The sequence below is a fragment of the Carex rostrata genome, chromosome 21 (assembly GCF_964058835.1).
Source record: "Carex rostrata chromosome 21, lpCarRost1.2, whole genome shotgun sequence".
NCBI classification, from domain to species: Eukaryota; Viridiplantae; Streptophyta; class Magnoliopsida; order Poales; family Cyperaceae; genus Carex; species Carex rostrata.
Window position 1 is genome coordinate 6,968,107 of NC_135938.1, and position 16,433 is coordinate 6,984,539.

Here is a 16,433-nt window from a genome sequence, read left to right on the forward strand (position 1 = left end):
AAAGATAACCAGTACAATATGAAAGAGAACTAGAAGAAGATGAAAGACATCTAGAAGAAAATGAAATATAACTAGAAGAATAAGAAATACAACTTGAAGAAGATGAAATACAACCTGGAGAAAATGAAATACAACCAGTAGTCGATAAAAGATAACCAATAAAACATGAAAAACAACCAATATATAGAAGACAACTATAACATGAAAGACAACATGTACCAGAGGAATATTAAGTACGAAGAAATTAAAATACAATCAATAGTATATGAAAGATAACCAGTAGAACATGAAAGACAACTATAAGAATATTAAAGATTAGAAGGTAAAACACAACCAGATGAAGAAGAAAAAAAACTAGTAGAAGATGAAAGATAACAACTAGAACATCAAGGCCAACAAGTGGAACATGAAAGACTACCTGTACTAGATGATAGACGACTAGAAGAAGATGAAAGTCAACAAGTAGAATATGAAAGACTACCAGTAGAAAGTGAAATGTAACTAAAATAAGAAGAAATATAACTTATAGTAGATGAATAACAACTAATAGATCGTGAAAGACAACCATTAGAAATGAAAGACAACTAGTACAAGATGAAAGACAAATAATACAACATGAAAGACATCTACAATAAGATGAAATACAACTAGAAGAATAAGAAATAACACTAAAAGAAGATGAAATACAACTAGTATTAGATAAACGACAAACAGTATAACATGAAAGATAGCTAGTAGAACATGAAAGACATCTAGTGCAAGATAAAAGACAACTATAAAAAAATGTAATATAACCAGTAGTAGATGAAAGACAATCAGATGAAGATAAAAACAACTAGTAGAATATGAAAATCAACCAGTACAAGATGAAAGACAACTAGATAAAGATGAAAAATAACTACTAGAAAATGAAGGACAACTGTACAAGATGAAATACAACTAGGAGAAGATTAAAAACAACTAGTAGAATATGAATGACAACTAGAAGAAGATGAAATATAATCAGTAGTAGATGAAAGGCAAGCAGTAGAAATGAAACACAACCAGTACAAGATGAAAACAACTAGAATAAGATGAATAGCAACTTGTACAACATCAAAGACAGCTAGATAAAGATGAAAACAACCAGTAAAATATGAAACACAACTAGAAAAGGATGAAAAATAACTAATAGATGATTAATGACAACTAGAATAATATGAAAGACAACTAGTAGAACATGAAAGACAACCAGTACAAGATGAAAGACAACAACTAAAAAATGACAAACAACCAGTATAAGATGAAATATAACTAATAGAAGATGAAAAGCAACTATTAGAATATTAATGATAACTAGAAGAAGATGAAATACAACTAGTAGAATATGAAGGAAGACCATTAGAAGATGAAAGATAACTAGGAGAAGATGAAACACAGCTAGAAGAAGATGAATAATAACTAGTAGAAAATTAAAGACAACTAGTAGAAGATTAAAGACAACTAGTAGAAGATAAAAGACAACTAGTAGAACATGAAAGACAACTAGTACAAAATGAAAGACAACTAGAAAAAAAATGAAATAAAACTAGAGGAGTAATAAATACATCTAAAAGAAGATAAAAGACAACAAGTAGAACATGAAAGACAACCAATTCAAAATGGAAGACAATTAGAATAAGATGAAATACAACCAGTAGTGGATAAAAGACAATAAGTAGATTATGAAAGACAGACAGTAGAACTTGAAAGACAACCAGTACAACATGAAAGACAATTAGACGAAGATAAAATACATGTAGTAGATGAAAGACGACTAGTATAACGTGGAAGACAATAACTAGAACATGAAAAACAACCAGTACAAGATGAAAGACACATAAAACATGACCTAAATATATAAAAGGCGTAAAGTGAGAGATTAAGTACTTCCAATAAATTGGCACAATATCGTTGAAAAAAATATATTAAATAATAGTATGAGTAAGAGCTATTTTATACATGTTATCAGGTTAAAAATATAAATATATAGTTTAATTATTCATATATTTGACTATATAATTATTATTTTGAAGATATTGATTTATATACAATATTTTTTAAGTTTGTGTTAGTTAGTAATATATGATGAGTTTTATTTGTATAACATTATATATAATTTTGTTTAATTAATCATTCGTATTTTCTTATAAAATAATGGCACCCAATAATTCTATATTTTTATATTTTCTTATATAGCTATTTAGTTGCTATTTTTCTATTAAATTATACAAGTTATCATTTTATTCATCAATTATTTATCTCATTACTTATTTATTAATCATAACTGATAATGATATAATACAGATAAGGCTAATTGTATACGGTATGGATACGTAGAAAATATCATCAGCCGACCTTACCATACTAATTATTTACGCGGTTACACCCTACTATTTGGTGTCGGACTGATTATCTCCATTACTAAATACTCGGAGATGACCCGGCCGGAGTCAAAGCATGATCAAAATCTATGAAAGAGACAGACATCATACCGACTTATCACGTTGAAGCTAAAGTTCTAAATTTATTCTTTGAGAACAAAAAATGAAAGGCCTGTATCTAGCCAAGCATCTATAACCCAATTTTGAACTGAGATCTGATTTCTTCATCATATCTTATAATAAATAGCTATCTATACCAAATCTTAGATGCATATATAAATTCTAAAGATCAGTGATCATTATTGGGTAAACTTCTTTATTCAATCTTCCAGTTCATATAAAATTGTAATGCACTTAATCATTAGATTTCTTTATATCTCCGAGCAGATGAAGCAACATAGACATTTGTGGCTCGGACTCCTGATAACGAGACTAAATTTAATTATAAATTATTCACAAGGTAATCTACAAGAGCTCCATTATTAACTGTTCCCTCTTAGAATTTCAAATTAAAAAGGGTATGCTTGTTTTCCATTTACATAAGTGGCTGAAACAAAATCACTCAGATTCTGGGCGAACTCGGCCCACGAATTAGCTGGTAGAACAACAAAGTCGGCGTATTTTCCCGGGGACAGGCTACCCAGTTCTTGGTCTAAGAAGCAAGCATGAGCAGCTGATATGGTGTGCCTGATACATGCATTTTATTGAACATAACATGTTAAAAAGAAGAATGTAACACTATTCTTGGTAGAGTACATTACAGCTGATATGGAGTGTAGCGGTCGAGTCGAGACTCTAGCCCTCGACTCTCTCTTTTCTATACTTGTAATTTATTTCTCTTTCTTTATCCTGTCTCCGAGTATCACAGAGCTCGGGAACTTTGTAAATAACTTTTTTTTTATTATATATCAATCAATCTGTTGGTGGTAATTCACCCCCAACCGTCAAAAAAAAAAGTAGTTTGTATGTTGCCTTTGGGAAAATAAATAGGTGAAGAATAAAAGGGTAAAGATATTGACAGAGTTATTTTGACTTCACACAGCGCACAACCAGTAGAGATAAAATTAAAAAGCGTACTTCTGGTGCTCTGCTTGAAGCCAAAATAGCTCTGCCAATATCTTTACCTGAATAAAATGCACTTACGCTTTTAAGGCATCATCCAGAGAAATACGCTCAGTTGGGATCCAAGCATTGTCCCAACCAGGGGGCTTCCGGTATATTGCAGTTTTAATTGCTCTCAAGGGGTTTATATCAGTCACCTACAAAAAAACAATAAGAAGGAAATACATAAACATGAGCAAAAAGAAACCATGCTACCTCTAATTGGCACTTGGTTGATAAGTAAATTAGTTGTTTGATTTGCTCAAGTGACACTAGGCAGGTGCACAAAACAAATATCTCTATGGACAACTTTACAATTTCACTCTCACACATTATACAATTTGAAGCCAAGCTCGATATTAATCCACAAATAGTCAAATAACATGACAGATTTTTAGTCACACTGGTATCATAAAATGAGGAATGCTGATACTCATGTGCGACATTTTCACCCCAGGCTTACCCACCACTCCCAACACGTCATATCATCCTGCATTTTTATTCACAAATGCGAACATTGCACAAGATTATACTTGTCAGAAATTTGTATTAACTTAATTTAGCACTTAGCGGATAAGATTCACACGTGGGGTGGTGTGGTGTGGTGTGGTGTGGTGTGGTGTGGTGAGGATGGTGGCCGAGCCCAAGCCATTTTTACCCTGGGTGAGAGAAAATGGTTCCCTTATAAAATATATATAGCTATGCTAGCAAATAATATATCTAGAGGGGCATATCAAGAAACATGTTTTTAAAAGTACCGGCCAGTCAGATCCAAAAGCCAATGGTGCACCACCATCTAACAGTGACTGAAATATATATGAACCTTCTAGGGCCCGCTTTGTTCCTATCTTCTTCTCAGCAGCGCCGGCATCATCCAACATATGATCTGGCTACGGAAATGCCAATACAAACTTGTTGATAAAAAATTTCCAGTAAAATATATCCACACTTCATATAAATACAAGAGCCAAAAGCTATAGTGATGAAATGCTTACTTGAACAGAGGGAATAATTGTCTCTTGACCAAAACGAGATGCTGTGCTCGGTAAGAGGTGTTGAGCATGTTCAATCTGAACAATTTTTACAACTTTCAGTAAATTAAAATAATTAGCTACAAATAAACAGAAGGCCAATCTACAATTTTTGTATGAATGAGTAGAAAGATAAATTATCATTTTTCTATGAACAAGTACAGCACCCTGAAACGGCGGTCCCGGACTCCATTTTCAGAAATCACCGATCTGTACATATCTAGCACCATGTCATTAGCCTTATCTCCTATCGCATGAATGGCAACCTGAATAAAAGCACATCTTATCAAAAATAAGGAACAAAAAACCAACTCACATCAACTTCCCAAACCAAAATGAGATTTTATTTAACATTCATGTTCAGTAAGATGTTAGCCTCTTTAATCATCAAAAAAAAAAAAGTTAGCCTCTTCGATTTCATTTATATCTTGTTTTAATGAAATGAATGAGAATATCACATAGCACGGTGCTTTTTTTTTTTAAAAAAAATGGCCTCTTTATTCTCATTTGCAAAACTTAAAAGAAAGGATATAATAGGTCATATTTTTATCTCTTGGTACCTGAAGGCCAGACTTGTCCGAATGCAATGTTGCATTGGCGAGCCAGTCAATATCAACTATTTGGATGCCATTGTTACTAGGATCATCCTCATAAGGCTACACAAATAAATAAATAAATAATGATGATGTTTTTGGTCAAGTAAATCTATAAATAGTTTGTATCATGCCACTAGCATGATCCTTGGTTTGTTACCTCATGGAAGAGTGCACTATTAGAACCCAAAGAACCATCAGCAAACGCTTTTACACCACCTAGATATATCCATTGGCTTAATCTCCATCCTTTTTCTCTAATTAGCTCCTATAAGAATCATTACCGATAACGTAACTACTAAATATAGTATATAAATCTTGTAGTACTCCAAATTAATTTGTGGTTATGTATATTCAGTACATACGGCTAGCCGAGACCATGTTGCCATAGGGAAAAATAAGTAAACCCTAGCCATCATTTTCCCAAGAGAATCTGCCCACTCGTACACTTCTACAAAATTTCAAATAGCACAATAATGCAAAAAATAAGAAAACTAAAACTTCAAAACGGCTGTCTATTTATAATCAATAATTTAGGATTTATTTTTGAGTGAGGTTATGTTACTACGCATAGCACGGTTTGGTCCGTAATATGGATCAACATGATCTCCATAAGAAAATATACTTGTAAATCAAATTTTATATTTTTTACAACTTTTGTACTACTTTTTTAGATAGGTAGAAAATCACTTGATCTAAAAATTCTAGACCATTCAAAAGTAGTGATTTTCTACCTATAAAAAAGATAATAAAAACTTCTAAAAAATGTAAAATTGAGTCCACAAGTACATTTTTATATGGAGATCATGTTGAATGGTTCAGATCGCCTATTTGAACTTTGAAAATAAATATTGATCCATAGTACGGACCAATCCGCGCTATGCATAGTACCATAGCCTCACTCTTTAATTTTTTTTTTCATAACAAACCTGAAAGATCCTGCCAGGAATCCTCAACTGATGCACCAGGAAAAAACCTCCCCATGTCAACCATTGTGGTGACCCCACGCAACAGTGCATGTCGGTTTGCCAGAAACAAGGCAGCTCGTGTTTCTTCCACTGATACTTCTGGTATTTTGCTCAGCACTAATTTCATTGCAGAGTCCACTAGCAGACCATTTGGTTCTGACATGCAAAGAGTTAAAAGCTGCGGTATATGATTGAAAAATCATCTGTGTTTAGTCAAGATATTGGCCATGTACAAAACTACTATACAGTAGTGGTGCTAATCAAATACCTGATGGCACTAAACCTACATTAGCTGGTTAGGTCTGATACAGATCATTGAATACTACATCTCTATATTCTCTGTTGGATTAGGGCTTAATTGGGCCTAAAATATCTAAGTTTGACCAAAAACCCTAAATCCCCTAAAAGTAAAATTATAAAGAAATACCTCCATTGAAATTTTTGGTAATAGCGCCACCGACTGGATCGAGAGTATCTCTGGTAATACCAGCAATCTTGAGAGCAAGGGAGTTAGCTACACCCATGTGGCCATCCATGCGTGAAAGCCATACCTAAATTATTAAACAAAACAACAAATTAGTACATAACTAACAGCATGTGAAATGCCATTGAGAGTTTATATGTTGATTAGAGACAAACAGGATTTTGGGGTGAAACGCCATCCAACCAAGAAGCTTCTGGATAACCACCTCCCCAAAGGTCAATGTTCCAGCCGCCACCTAGGATCCACTGGCCAGGAGACTTCTCTAAGATCAAGCAAACATATTTTTTTACATTAATCAAATATATACTTATTTCTTTCCATACTCTGGTAATAATAAGTTCAGTAGAGAAAAGACCTTTAACAGCTTCTTCGACCTTTGACACAAAATCTTCTTTATTTCTGATACCTCCTACCTTGACCCGCATCAACTAATAATTATTTTAAGATTAGAGAGATTGACCAAGTGTTTTTGCACATGTGTGTTTGTGTTTGTGTGTGTGCGTGTGCTTGCATTTAAGAGAGAGAGACAGAGTATACCTGTAAGCCTCCAAATATAAGATGTACATGAGAATCAATAAAACCAGGTAGAACAACCTTTCCATTAAGATTTAGCTTGTGGGTACCATCTCCTATAAAACCCTGAAATCACAATAAAAGCATCTCAAATAAAGAAGCTTACAATATCTACTAATGTTGTTGACAGCTAGCTTTTTATTTCTCAAATTATTGGGTGTTTTAATTATACGGAGCTAAAAGGTCTTCGTCTCAGCTCTTGCTTTTGTTATCGCACTTCCTACCATTGGCCGTATTTGGTGCTACCTTAAAATCATGTACGAATTCTTACTGCTATTGCATGTGGCGGCCATTGATTATCAGTATTCAGGGTCAAACTCTAGATATTGGTACTGAAATAGTACCAGAGCAAAAGAACTCTCTCGTGAACTCATTTAAGCTATTTGTAAGGACATTTCTGGAAAAAAGCAAAGTAAATTTCTGTACTTACAAGGTAACTCTTAATATTGAGTGGGTTTACTTGACCAAATATCTTCCTATATTGCTATTCCACTACAAGCAATCACTACTAAATCCGTACCTATTTTAAACTGAGCTTTTCTGGTCGACTTAAAATTTTTCTTCTATTCTTTAATTTTGGTTTCTTAAGAGTCTACCAGTAATTTCAGCTGCTTACGTAATAGGCTTGCAAATTTATGCTATGTCAATGGCTATGATTTATGATAACTTAATGAAGGATATGCCATTCAAAACCTTTTGTATTTTGTAAGCCTATTACACAAGCAGAAATTTGACATCTCTTTCAGTATGTACAGTCCTCAATCCCTCTCATATTTGCTTATGAGGACTAAACTGAATTAATCAGTCTCACAACTTTCAACATATCTTGTATATATGCTAATCTAAATGTGCCATGGTAACCTTCTTTGATTTTCAATTTTCATGGAAAATTATAGGGTCATTGAAGTTCATGTGAAAAAGTTGTTGATCACTGGCACTGCTAGGTAATTCATGGGATCAGTCAAGCTGGCCAACTGTGTAAGGAACATCAATGCTATTTCTTTTCTTTTTTTTGAGTAAACATCAATGCTATTTCATTTGAGATTACAAGTGACACAAATTTGCAACAATATATTTGTTAAGCTTTTAGTGTGAAGCCAATATTTTTTTATATATACTATTTAGAGGAAAGCACAATAACATTGACATCAGAAGATAGTTTATGGAACAATTGCCTCTCTTGGACAAAACACCGATAAAAAGGGGCCTGTCAATTTTTAAGGGGAACAGACCACTAGAATGTTAACAGAAGATGGGAAGCTAAATACCACAGAAACTTAAAGCAAATGACAAGAAAAAGCATAATGAAGAAGGAAGGAAATTAATTTTAAATGCTCTACAGAAAATTTAGCCTCTATGCAAAGATGACAATTTATTCCTGCGTTGAGATTTTTCACAGTGACTGTTTACATGATAAACAAAAATAAATAAATAAACATGTTATACCCTTTCTTTAATTGACCACAGTGTACTTTATTGTGTTGCACACAAGGTGTTTGACTAAATGTCCAAGTGACGGCTTCATTTATCATTAGTGCACGGGTACCTCAAAAGTAACACCTAGAGGTCATGTTTGGTTGTGGAGTAAGACTGTATGAGGTGGAGTAAACCTCTTACTCCACACCCACCTCTTACTCCAATTAAGCCATCAAATGAGGAGTAAAATAGGAGTAAGAGGTGAGTTAATCCACACTTACTCCGTCTGTAAGGCCCACTCACAGGCAGAGGTTCATTTGCCAATATCGTACTCCTTCAGGCGGATTAAATTAAGCCATGACTTAAACTACCAAATGAGGTGTAAAATATGAGGAGTAAGATGGAGTAAGCAATTAAATCCTAGTTAACTTCATAACCTAACATGATGATAGGAAAATCCTGGCTCAGTTGGAATGGATTATTCCCGCACAGTCATTTCACCGAACAGAAGAAACTAGGCATACATAACAATAGGAGAAAAGAGGAAGTGCAAAAGAAACCTGAATGGTAGAGTAGTTCCCAACCCCCAAAATTCTGCCATTTCTGACAGCCATGGCTTCGGCAAAGGGAAGAGAAGCATCACTAGTGTAAATGGTAGCATTCAGCACAACCATCTCCGCCACTTGCCTTCCCTTTCTCCATGAACTCCCTACAATTTCATTATTTCTTACATGCCATACCTGAATTTTTTATAATTATGATTTTAGAGAGAGAATAGAGAGAGAATGAGAGAGGTACAGAAAGGGTTAAAAGAGGGAAGAAAAGCGATAGCTAAGAGAGCAACTCCGGCAGCGGAGAGGAAGAAGGCCAGATTCTTTCCGAACGCCATGAGAAAGAGGAGACAGGAGAGAGATTTTACTCCTGTTTTATCCCCACTTGTCAGTGAGAGTGAGACTTTGTCGGGAAAACAGAATTGCATCTATTGGAGATTCCGAATTCATATAACCTAAAGTAACTCAAATTTTGAGCTTATACCTGAACCGTCGGATCTACTATAGCACGAAATTAAAGGGACGTACATTCCACCTCGATCAGACGACGGTCCGGATATAAACTCAAAATTTGAGTTACTTCAGTTCAGAGGATTCGGACTCAGGGGATTCCCTGGTATCCATTATAACAGTATTCATTGTATCAATCTTTTTTCAGTTTTTTAAAATGCGGACGCATATATGAATTTTAAAATAAAAATTTACGTATATATATATATATGTATATATATATATATGTATGTATGTATGTATATATATTTATATTTATATATTTGAATTTATTTTCACATAATGACATAACTAACAATAGTTTTTTCATATAAATTCTAATTAAAATACAATCAAATTATCAAATTAATCAAGCATATGCTGCATATTCGGACCGCATATGTAGCCATATGCTCCAAACCACATGGGAGGACCACATGACCATTCTGAGCACGGCTGCTGACTGCATAGGCATATGCGGCCCATGCGGCTGCATTTTAAAATACTGATCTTTTTAACTCCTGTGTAGTGTACATCTGTAATGTGGGTCCATTTTCAGTATAATAAGTTAGAACTTCAAGGAACCACAAATTTCAGCTTTGTACATTTTGAAAGGAATCTTGCTTATAGTGATGAGAAATGAAAAAGTCTATGAACAATCTCCAATTGCCAGACAATTCAATTTTCTTTCTTCTTCTTTATTTTATAGCTCTGCAATTGTTTCTTAAAATGCGTTTGTTAAGAGACTAATGCTTAATTTGTAAGGACAATTCGAGGAATCTTCATTTAATTCGGAATTAGAATGAACAATAATCATATATTAACTTTACTACTTAAGCCAACAAAACAGCGATATTAATGAACATAAAATTGAAATCAAATTTATTACATACCGGCAAAAAGCACATACACATATAACCACAATATTATAATATTAAAGAGAAATTTTTCAGGAATTGAAACGCATCCTTAAAACAATGTTATAGAAATTCAAGCCTTTGCTTCTCCAGCCAAGGAGAGAAGCGAATCCCTGAAGTAACCACGTGTTTTCTTTCCGATCATATCTGCAAGTTTGGCTCCATACAACTTGGCATAGGCCTCTTTGATTTCTTCGATGTCAATATCTGACCGAGACACCATCACTCGCGAGAGCCCTTCGGTTTCTGCATGGGTTGCTCCTTCCTTGAATGCACTGTTGATCACCTGAGAATTTTTTTGAATGATATGAATTGGATTTACATGGTATTTTCATTAGTATGTGTGCCTAATCTACTGGTACTGAACTGGCACGTTGGTATTGAAAAGATCAATGCATACTGGTACGGCACCAGTGAGTTAAAGAGCATTACCTGGCTGAAGTATGAAGCAGGTGAATCCAAGCACAGGACTGTTTGTTGTGCTAAAGGATCGCTGCTCAAATCCTATTAGCAAGAAAAAAGTATAATTAAAAAGTAATTAGGATAGAACTGAAAAGTAACAACTTAGATCTTATCTGGCTTGCACATGCTAGGATTTGTTGACAAATGAGTACCAATATTAATTGATTGAAATCTAACCAAAAGAATCTACCATAATTCAGCAATACATACTAGGGAATTCTGTCGGATGTCAGGTCTGAACCGACCGATCCGCATCAAGATTCGTGCACACTTGATCCGTGCTAATTTTGGAGTTTTCTGCACGAATATTGATGCAGATTGGATGGCTCCAACTGGACATCAGACCGAATTTGGTCAGATGCCCATTGGACTGCCTCCAATTCCCTAGTGTCATGCCTGTCTGGTACAAAAAATAGAGAGAAATTCAAAATTATTTACTGACCTCTTCTAAGTATTTGCCGAACTGCTCTTTGTAGTACTTGAAGACTGATTTCAGGTGCAGTTTGCTCCTTGTTGTGAGAATTCTTACAACTTCGTCATTCTCTGAGATTTTGTTTGCACCAGCACTCTTTATTGCACTGTGAATAGACTTTGCCTCGGATTTTGCAACATCATTATCCACTTTCTGGCCTTCGTATCGGTACGCACTGACGAGCCCCACCAAGAGCTGCCATTTCAAATTTAAAAGTCAAGGGCTTTGTAATTTTTTTGTTGTACAGATTCCTTAAGTACTAAACTGTAGGTGTTCCTGTAACATATAGGTACATACCAGCACTGGACGTGACTGGAATTGTACCAGTTCTGAAACCTCAGTTTTTAATATTTTATTCTTCATCCTGGTTTATTGTTTTTCTTGAGTGAGTCTATGGTATTATGCATTGCGCAGATTGCTAAATACTACTAATCAATATTTTTGTTTCCAAAGTTGAAACAGTCGCTGCAGACTACTTTTTGCTATTTTTTTAGATAAGTATAAAATCACTACTTTTGAATGGTCTAGAATTTTTAGATCAAGTGATTTTCTACAATCTAATTTTTTTCACAAAAATGTAAAATTTATATTCTACAAGTCCATTTTTATATGGAGAATTGGAGATCATGTTAAACGGTTCAAATCGATTGTTTGGACTTTATAAATGGAGATATTGATACATAGTATCTGTACCATTATGCGATATGTGTAGTATCATAGCATCACTCATTTTTCTGACAAAGGTTTCGGAAAGAGATCAAGACCAACATATCTACATTGGTACCAATGCAAGGCACCATGGTAGATAACTACTGGTAATAAACAACGGTAAGAATGAAATAATTGCAATTATAACTTCTCTTAAACAATACCTTGGATTTGGAATCCTTGATCTGGTATGCAACATCTTCCTCGAGGGAGTGATGGTAGAGGGTTTGGTACGCTCGGCGTGCACCTAGCAGGTCTTCAGCAGACCGGGTGGACGCAACTTCAACGAGTATAGATGCGGGGTGGTTTTTGTGGGTCACCTGGTTGGCCCAACGCGCATCCCTCTCATGCGGGTGCATAGCCCACAGGACAGTAATTTGCTGTAAGAACAGAATCAATATATTTAGTAATTTCATTTAGAGTGATAAGTCTATAGTTTCTTATATATTTTTTTCTTTGCTTTTGGTGAGAAGGATTATCATTATAAGTGATAAAAATACATATTGGGAGGATTTCAAATCAAGAATTACCACAAAAATGTTGGTCTCTAATCAAAACCATATTAGTACAGTACTGCATTGGTATAACCATGGTTTAGTTTTATTTGGACAATTTATTTATCTTATTTAATTTTCATTGTAATTTTTCATAGGTAAAAACTAAAAAGTACCCACATGAAACCGAGAAAACTCAATAACAAGCTTTTGCACGTGATCATCCTCGCATTTCTCGATGTGGCCGGCATGGCTGAAGAGCCTGTTGAAGTTCTTTCTGAAAGAAGATACATGCTCCGGTTTCTTTCTCCATTTCCCAATAATTGAAACCAATGTTGATTCCTCAACTCCTAGGCCTCCATCCCCTTAAAACAGAAACAATAGAAGTTGTATGATATGTGTAATTCAAATCAAACCAAAAAATTGGAAGAAAGGATCCGGATTAATTCATATTAAAATCTGCAGTTGAGTATGTGATAGTGACTGTTGGGTTCAAAGATTTATATTCCATTTTGGTCCCTGCATTTTGTCAGTAATACACAATCCACATTTGGTAAATTTGAAACCATTAACTCAGGAGAGAAGAAAAGGGATCTGGTTGTGTGACAATGGTGTTATAACATCATAATATAGCACAAACTGACAGCTCACAATTTAAGAAAAATAGGGTGTAAAATGCAAAAAAGACATACCTGAGAGAGCCTTGGTGAGTGCAAGTTGCTCTTCAGTTGCCATTGTTTGTTTTCTAGTTTCACACAGGAGAGAAAATGTAAAGATTTTTTGGATTGATTCCTTCCTCTGTTCTTGCTCTCCTTTTATATTGCTTTCCTTGGAATATGGAAAAAAGCAGATTGGAATTTTGGGTATTAATTTTGAGGGGGTCAAGGGGGCATTTTGGGTATTTCAGTTTATCAGTTGTCCAGCTTTAATGGTCACAATTAATATTAATATTGATGTGCGTTTGGTGTATATTGATATCTGAATTTCTGTTAGGTGAAGGAATTAACTTTAATTAAATTACTTAGATTAAATTAAAGACAATAAAATATGTTATTATCAGAAAAGTATTGATTGATGGAGTAGTAATGGGACCCTTTCTATTAATTATTTATAAAACCGTGCACCACGAGGTATGTGAAACACATGATTAAATTAGTCAGTTGCTTTCATAAATGTCATTATGACAAGTACAATTTTGATGCACAAATTTAACCAAACAAGAAACAAAATTTATTTAGACAGACTCAAATGTCGAAGGATTAATAAGACAGTGATATATAATATATATTATGAAGGTTTTATTCTATTTTTTTTTAGCAATAGAAGAATAGTCTGTTAAATTTTCATTAATCTTAACGAAATTATCGAGATATTATTGTATTTGCATTGCATATTCAGGTAAGATAGCAACAAATTAAGATTAGATATGCACAATGCTTAACATCACCATTAATTGTTCAGTTCTTTACTTCCTGAAATAGCTTAGTTCAAACCTGGATAAATATTTAACAGAGTAATTTTAGCTTCTTGTAGCGCACAAATCATATGCACGTTGTTTTGATTCTATAGTTCATGTGGTGTATGAAGTCAAAACTGCTCTCTTAAAATCTTTTAAACAAAATTTGGTTTTATGTTCCTATCACCAATGAAAGCTTCTTTATATATATATATATATATTTTTTTTTTCTTAATGATATGGAATGAGAATAGGAGTGTAAACGGAACGAACATATCTGTTTTCGTCCATGTCTGTATCTGTATGTTATCTATACATTGTATAATTTATTTCTACAATATTATATCCGTCTTTATCTCTGTTTTGTATCTGCATTATATATATGGATAAGAATTAGATTTCAAATTGTCAAATACTGCAGATTTTGGATTAACTAAGTCCGAAATAATGAACTTATAATTTTCTATTTTTTTTGTTGAAATACCATTGTATTTTCATATATCCGTCAATTATTCTGAACATCAACTAACATATACATGTTTTATTATTATTTTTATTTATTATTCTAAAAATATGTGTATATATTCGTTATTGATATCCATTAATTATTCGTTTTATATTCGTATTCGAATGTGTATATGTCATTATCGGCTTCTTATTCGTATCTATTAATTTAAGATGAATTTAATTTTAAATTTTAAGCATATATCTATTATTTATATCTGTATATGTATCCATTGTTTATATATCAACATCAATATGGACACAATTTCAACATTATTAATTCGTTTAAGTTGGAATAGCTATCCGATTAGCTATAGGTTGTATGATTATATGACCCACCTCATCTAATCTCCAACTGTTCCTAAGAAAAAAATATGGAGAAAAATTATAGCTTAGCCATGCAGAGATACTCCAATGTCTATAATATTGTGTTCCAAAGGAAACAAGGCACATGACATGATTGATGCATGCATATATATTAAGGAGTTTGACTAATATAACATCAGTGTTATTTCAGCCTATATAACACCAACTCTAAAACCTATCAAATCGATTTCGAACGACTAATTCAAACCGTTCAAACCGATTTACATTATGAGTGATGCGTTTACATACAAATTTTTTATATTTTCGAGTTATTTTAGTATCAAATCAAGCGGCAAAAATATTGAAAAATTAATGTATTAAAATTAATTTAAAAACTCACACATTTGACCGCTTGACTTAATTCTAAATAAATTCGAAAAGTTATAAATTTTACATGTAAACGCACAACTAATGAAGTAGATGAATTTGAACGGTTTGAATTCACCGTTTAAAGTCGATTTGATAGATTTTAGAGTTGGTGTTATATAGGTTGAAATGACACTGATGTTATACTAGTCAAACTCTATACTAAAGCATTTCGTCTTCAAAACAAGTACATGTCATTGCTGTGTGAGTTGTCATGCTGACGCGTCGGTTGGCTCCAATTTTATATGGGAATTTGCACTGGAGACCCTACTTTTGTTCATAAAATTAAAATTAAAAATATGAAAGACGTACGATATTTGAAATTGTTAATATTAAAATTAGAAAATATGTATTCATTGTTTATAAATTAATTTTACAAATTCACTATATAATATATATATATATATATATATATATAGTGCATGCATGTGAATTGACAGTTATTGTTTACGAATCAAAAAAAAGTTGGTTAACATTTATGTTTTTTTTTTTCATTCTTGAGAAAAGTTGATTTAAATCATGTTCCCATCCGTTAACCTTTTCACTTTATTAATAAAGAAAGTGAGCTAGACCATAAGGAATTGAGAGAAAAAAAAAAGAAGGAATAATTGCTTACATGCATGTTCATCAAGATTTTTGAAAAAAAAAAAAAATTCCAATCGAAATGTTGAAATATCTTAATTCTCCATTAAAATTGTACCTAAGTTTTTTTATCCCCTTCACTTCATATAATCTATTAATATAATGTCTAAATTGACTAACGACCCTTCCTTCTAATCTAGATACAACTACTTTATTTATCAATCATAATATAGAGAAGTTAATCATGAAACAAATGGATAATATAATTATTCAATGGTCGTTATCACATTTTCCTATGAACCACCTGTTACATTCAAATTGAAACATGATAAGCAAAAATAATCAGCAGTTTGATCCAGTGCTAGCTAGGAGGCCATCAATTTATTTTCAATGTTTTGTTAAAGGAAGAGCAAATTGATCAATTTAATATATATTTCATTAAACAAAGTAGTGAAATTAATTATACTTACAAAGAAATGTGAATAAAAGAAAGCATTT

General features: G+C 33.1%; 2 protein-coding genes across 3 annotated transcripts; both read right to left on the reverse strand.

Moving 5' to 3' along the window:
* Nucleotides 1-2,822: 2,822 nt before the first annotated feature.
* On the reverse strand, nt 2,823-9,525 carry LAF3 (Amidohydrolase family). 2 transcript variants are annotated; one of them, XM_078322645.1, is made up of 15 exons: nt 9,367-9,525; nt 9,129-9,277; nt 7,117-7,218; nt 6,935-7,007; nt 6,735-6,841; nt 6,523-6,646; nt 6,057-6,251; nt 5,493-5,578; nt 5,288-5,395; nt 5,095-5,190; nt 4,702-4,800; nt 4,499-4,573; nt 4,262-4,393; nt 3,546-3,661; nt 2,823-3,089 (listed from the first exon to the last, which is right to left on the reverse strand). In XM_078322645.1, exons 1-15 carry the CDS (start codon nt 9,455-9,457, stop codon nt 2,912-2,914), a joined length of 1,731 nt encoding a protein of 576 aa, XP_078178771.1. In that variant the 5' UTR covers nt 9,458-9,525; the 3' UTR covers nt 2,823-2,911. The 2 variants fall into 2 exon arrangements, with proteins under 2 accessions (XP_078178771.1, XP_078178772.1); XM_078322646.1 differs by lacking the exon at nt 9,367-9,525 and having other exon boundaries at nt 6,735-6,836.
* Nucleotides 9,526-10,463: 938 nt separating this feature from the next.
* On the reverse strand, nt 10,464-13,513 carry ANNAT4 (annexin 4). The gene is made up of 6 exons (XM_078322647.1): nt 13,354-13,513; nt 12,842-13,026; nt 12,332-12,547; nt 11,430-11,654; nt 10,958-11,029; nt 10,464-10,811 (listed from the first exon to the last, which is right to left on the reverse strand). Exons 1-6 carry the CDS (start codon nt 13,394-13,396, stop codon nt 10,599-10,601), a joined length of 954 nt encoding a protein of 317 aa, XP_078178773.1. The 5' UTR covers nt 13,397-13,513; the 3' UTR covers nt 10,464-10,598.
* Between the last annotated feature and the right edge of the window lie 2,920 nt (nt 13,514-16,433).

Coding starts and splice junctions, on each gene's coding strand:
- LAF3 (XM_078322645.1), bottom strand. CDS start 9,457: ATGGCGTTCGGAAAGAATCTGGCCTTCTTCCTCTCCGCTGCCGGAGTT. Junction 9,278..9,366: donor TCCCTCTTTTAACCCTTTCT/GTACCTCTCTCA, acceptor ATGAAATTGTAG/GGAGTTCATGGAGAAAGGGA. Junction 5,191..5,287: donor ATAGTGCACTCTTCCATGAG/GTAACAAACCAA, acceptor TTATTTGTGTAG/CCTTATGAGGATGATCCTAG.
- ANNAT4 (XM_078322647.1), bottom strand. CDS start 13,396: ATGGCAACTGAAGAGCAACTTGCACTCACCAAGGCTCTCTCAG. Junction 13,027..13,353: donor ACTCACCAAGGCTCTCTCAG/GTATGTCTTTTT, acceptor TTCTGTTTTAAG/GGGATGGAGGCCTAGGAGTT. Junction 11,030..11,429: donor TCGGCAAATACTTAGAAGAG/GTCAGTAAATAA, acceptor TCTTGCTAATAG/GATTTGAGCAGCGATCCTTT.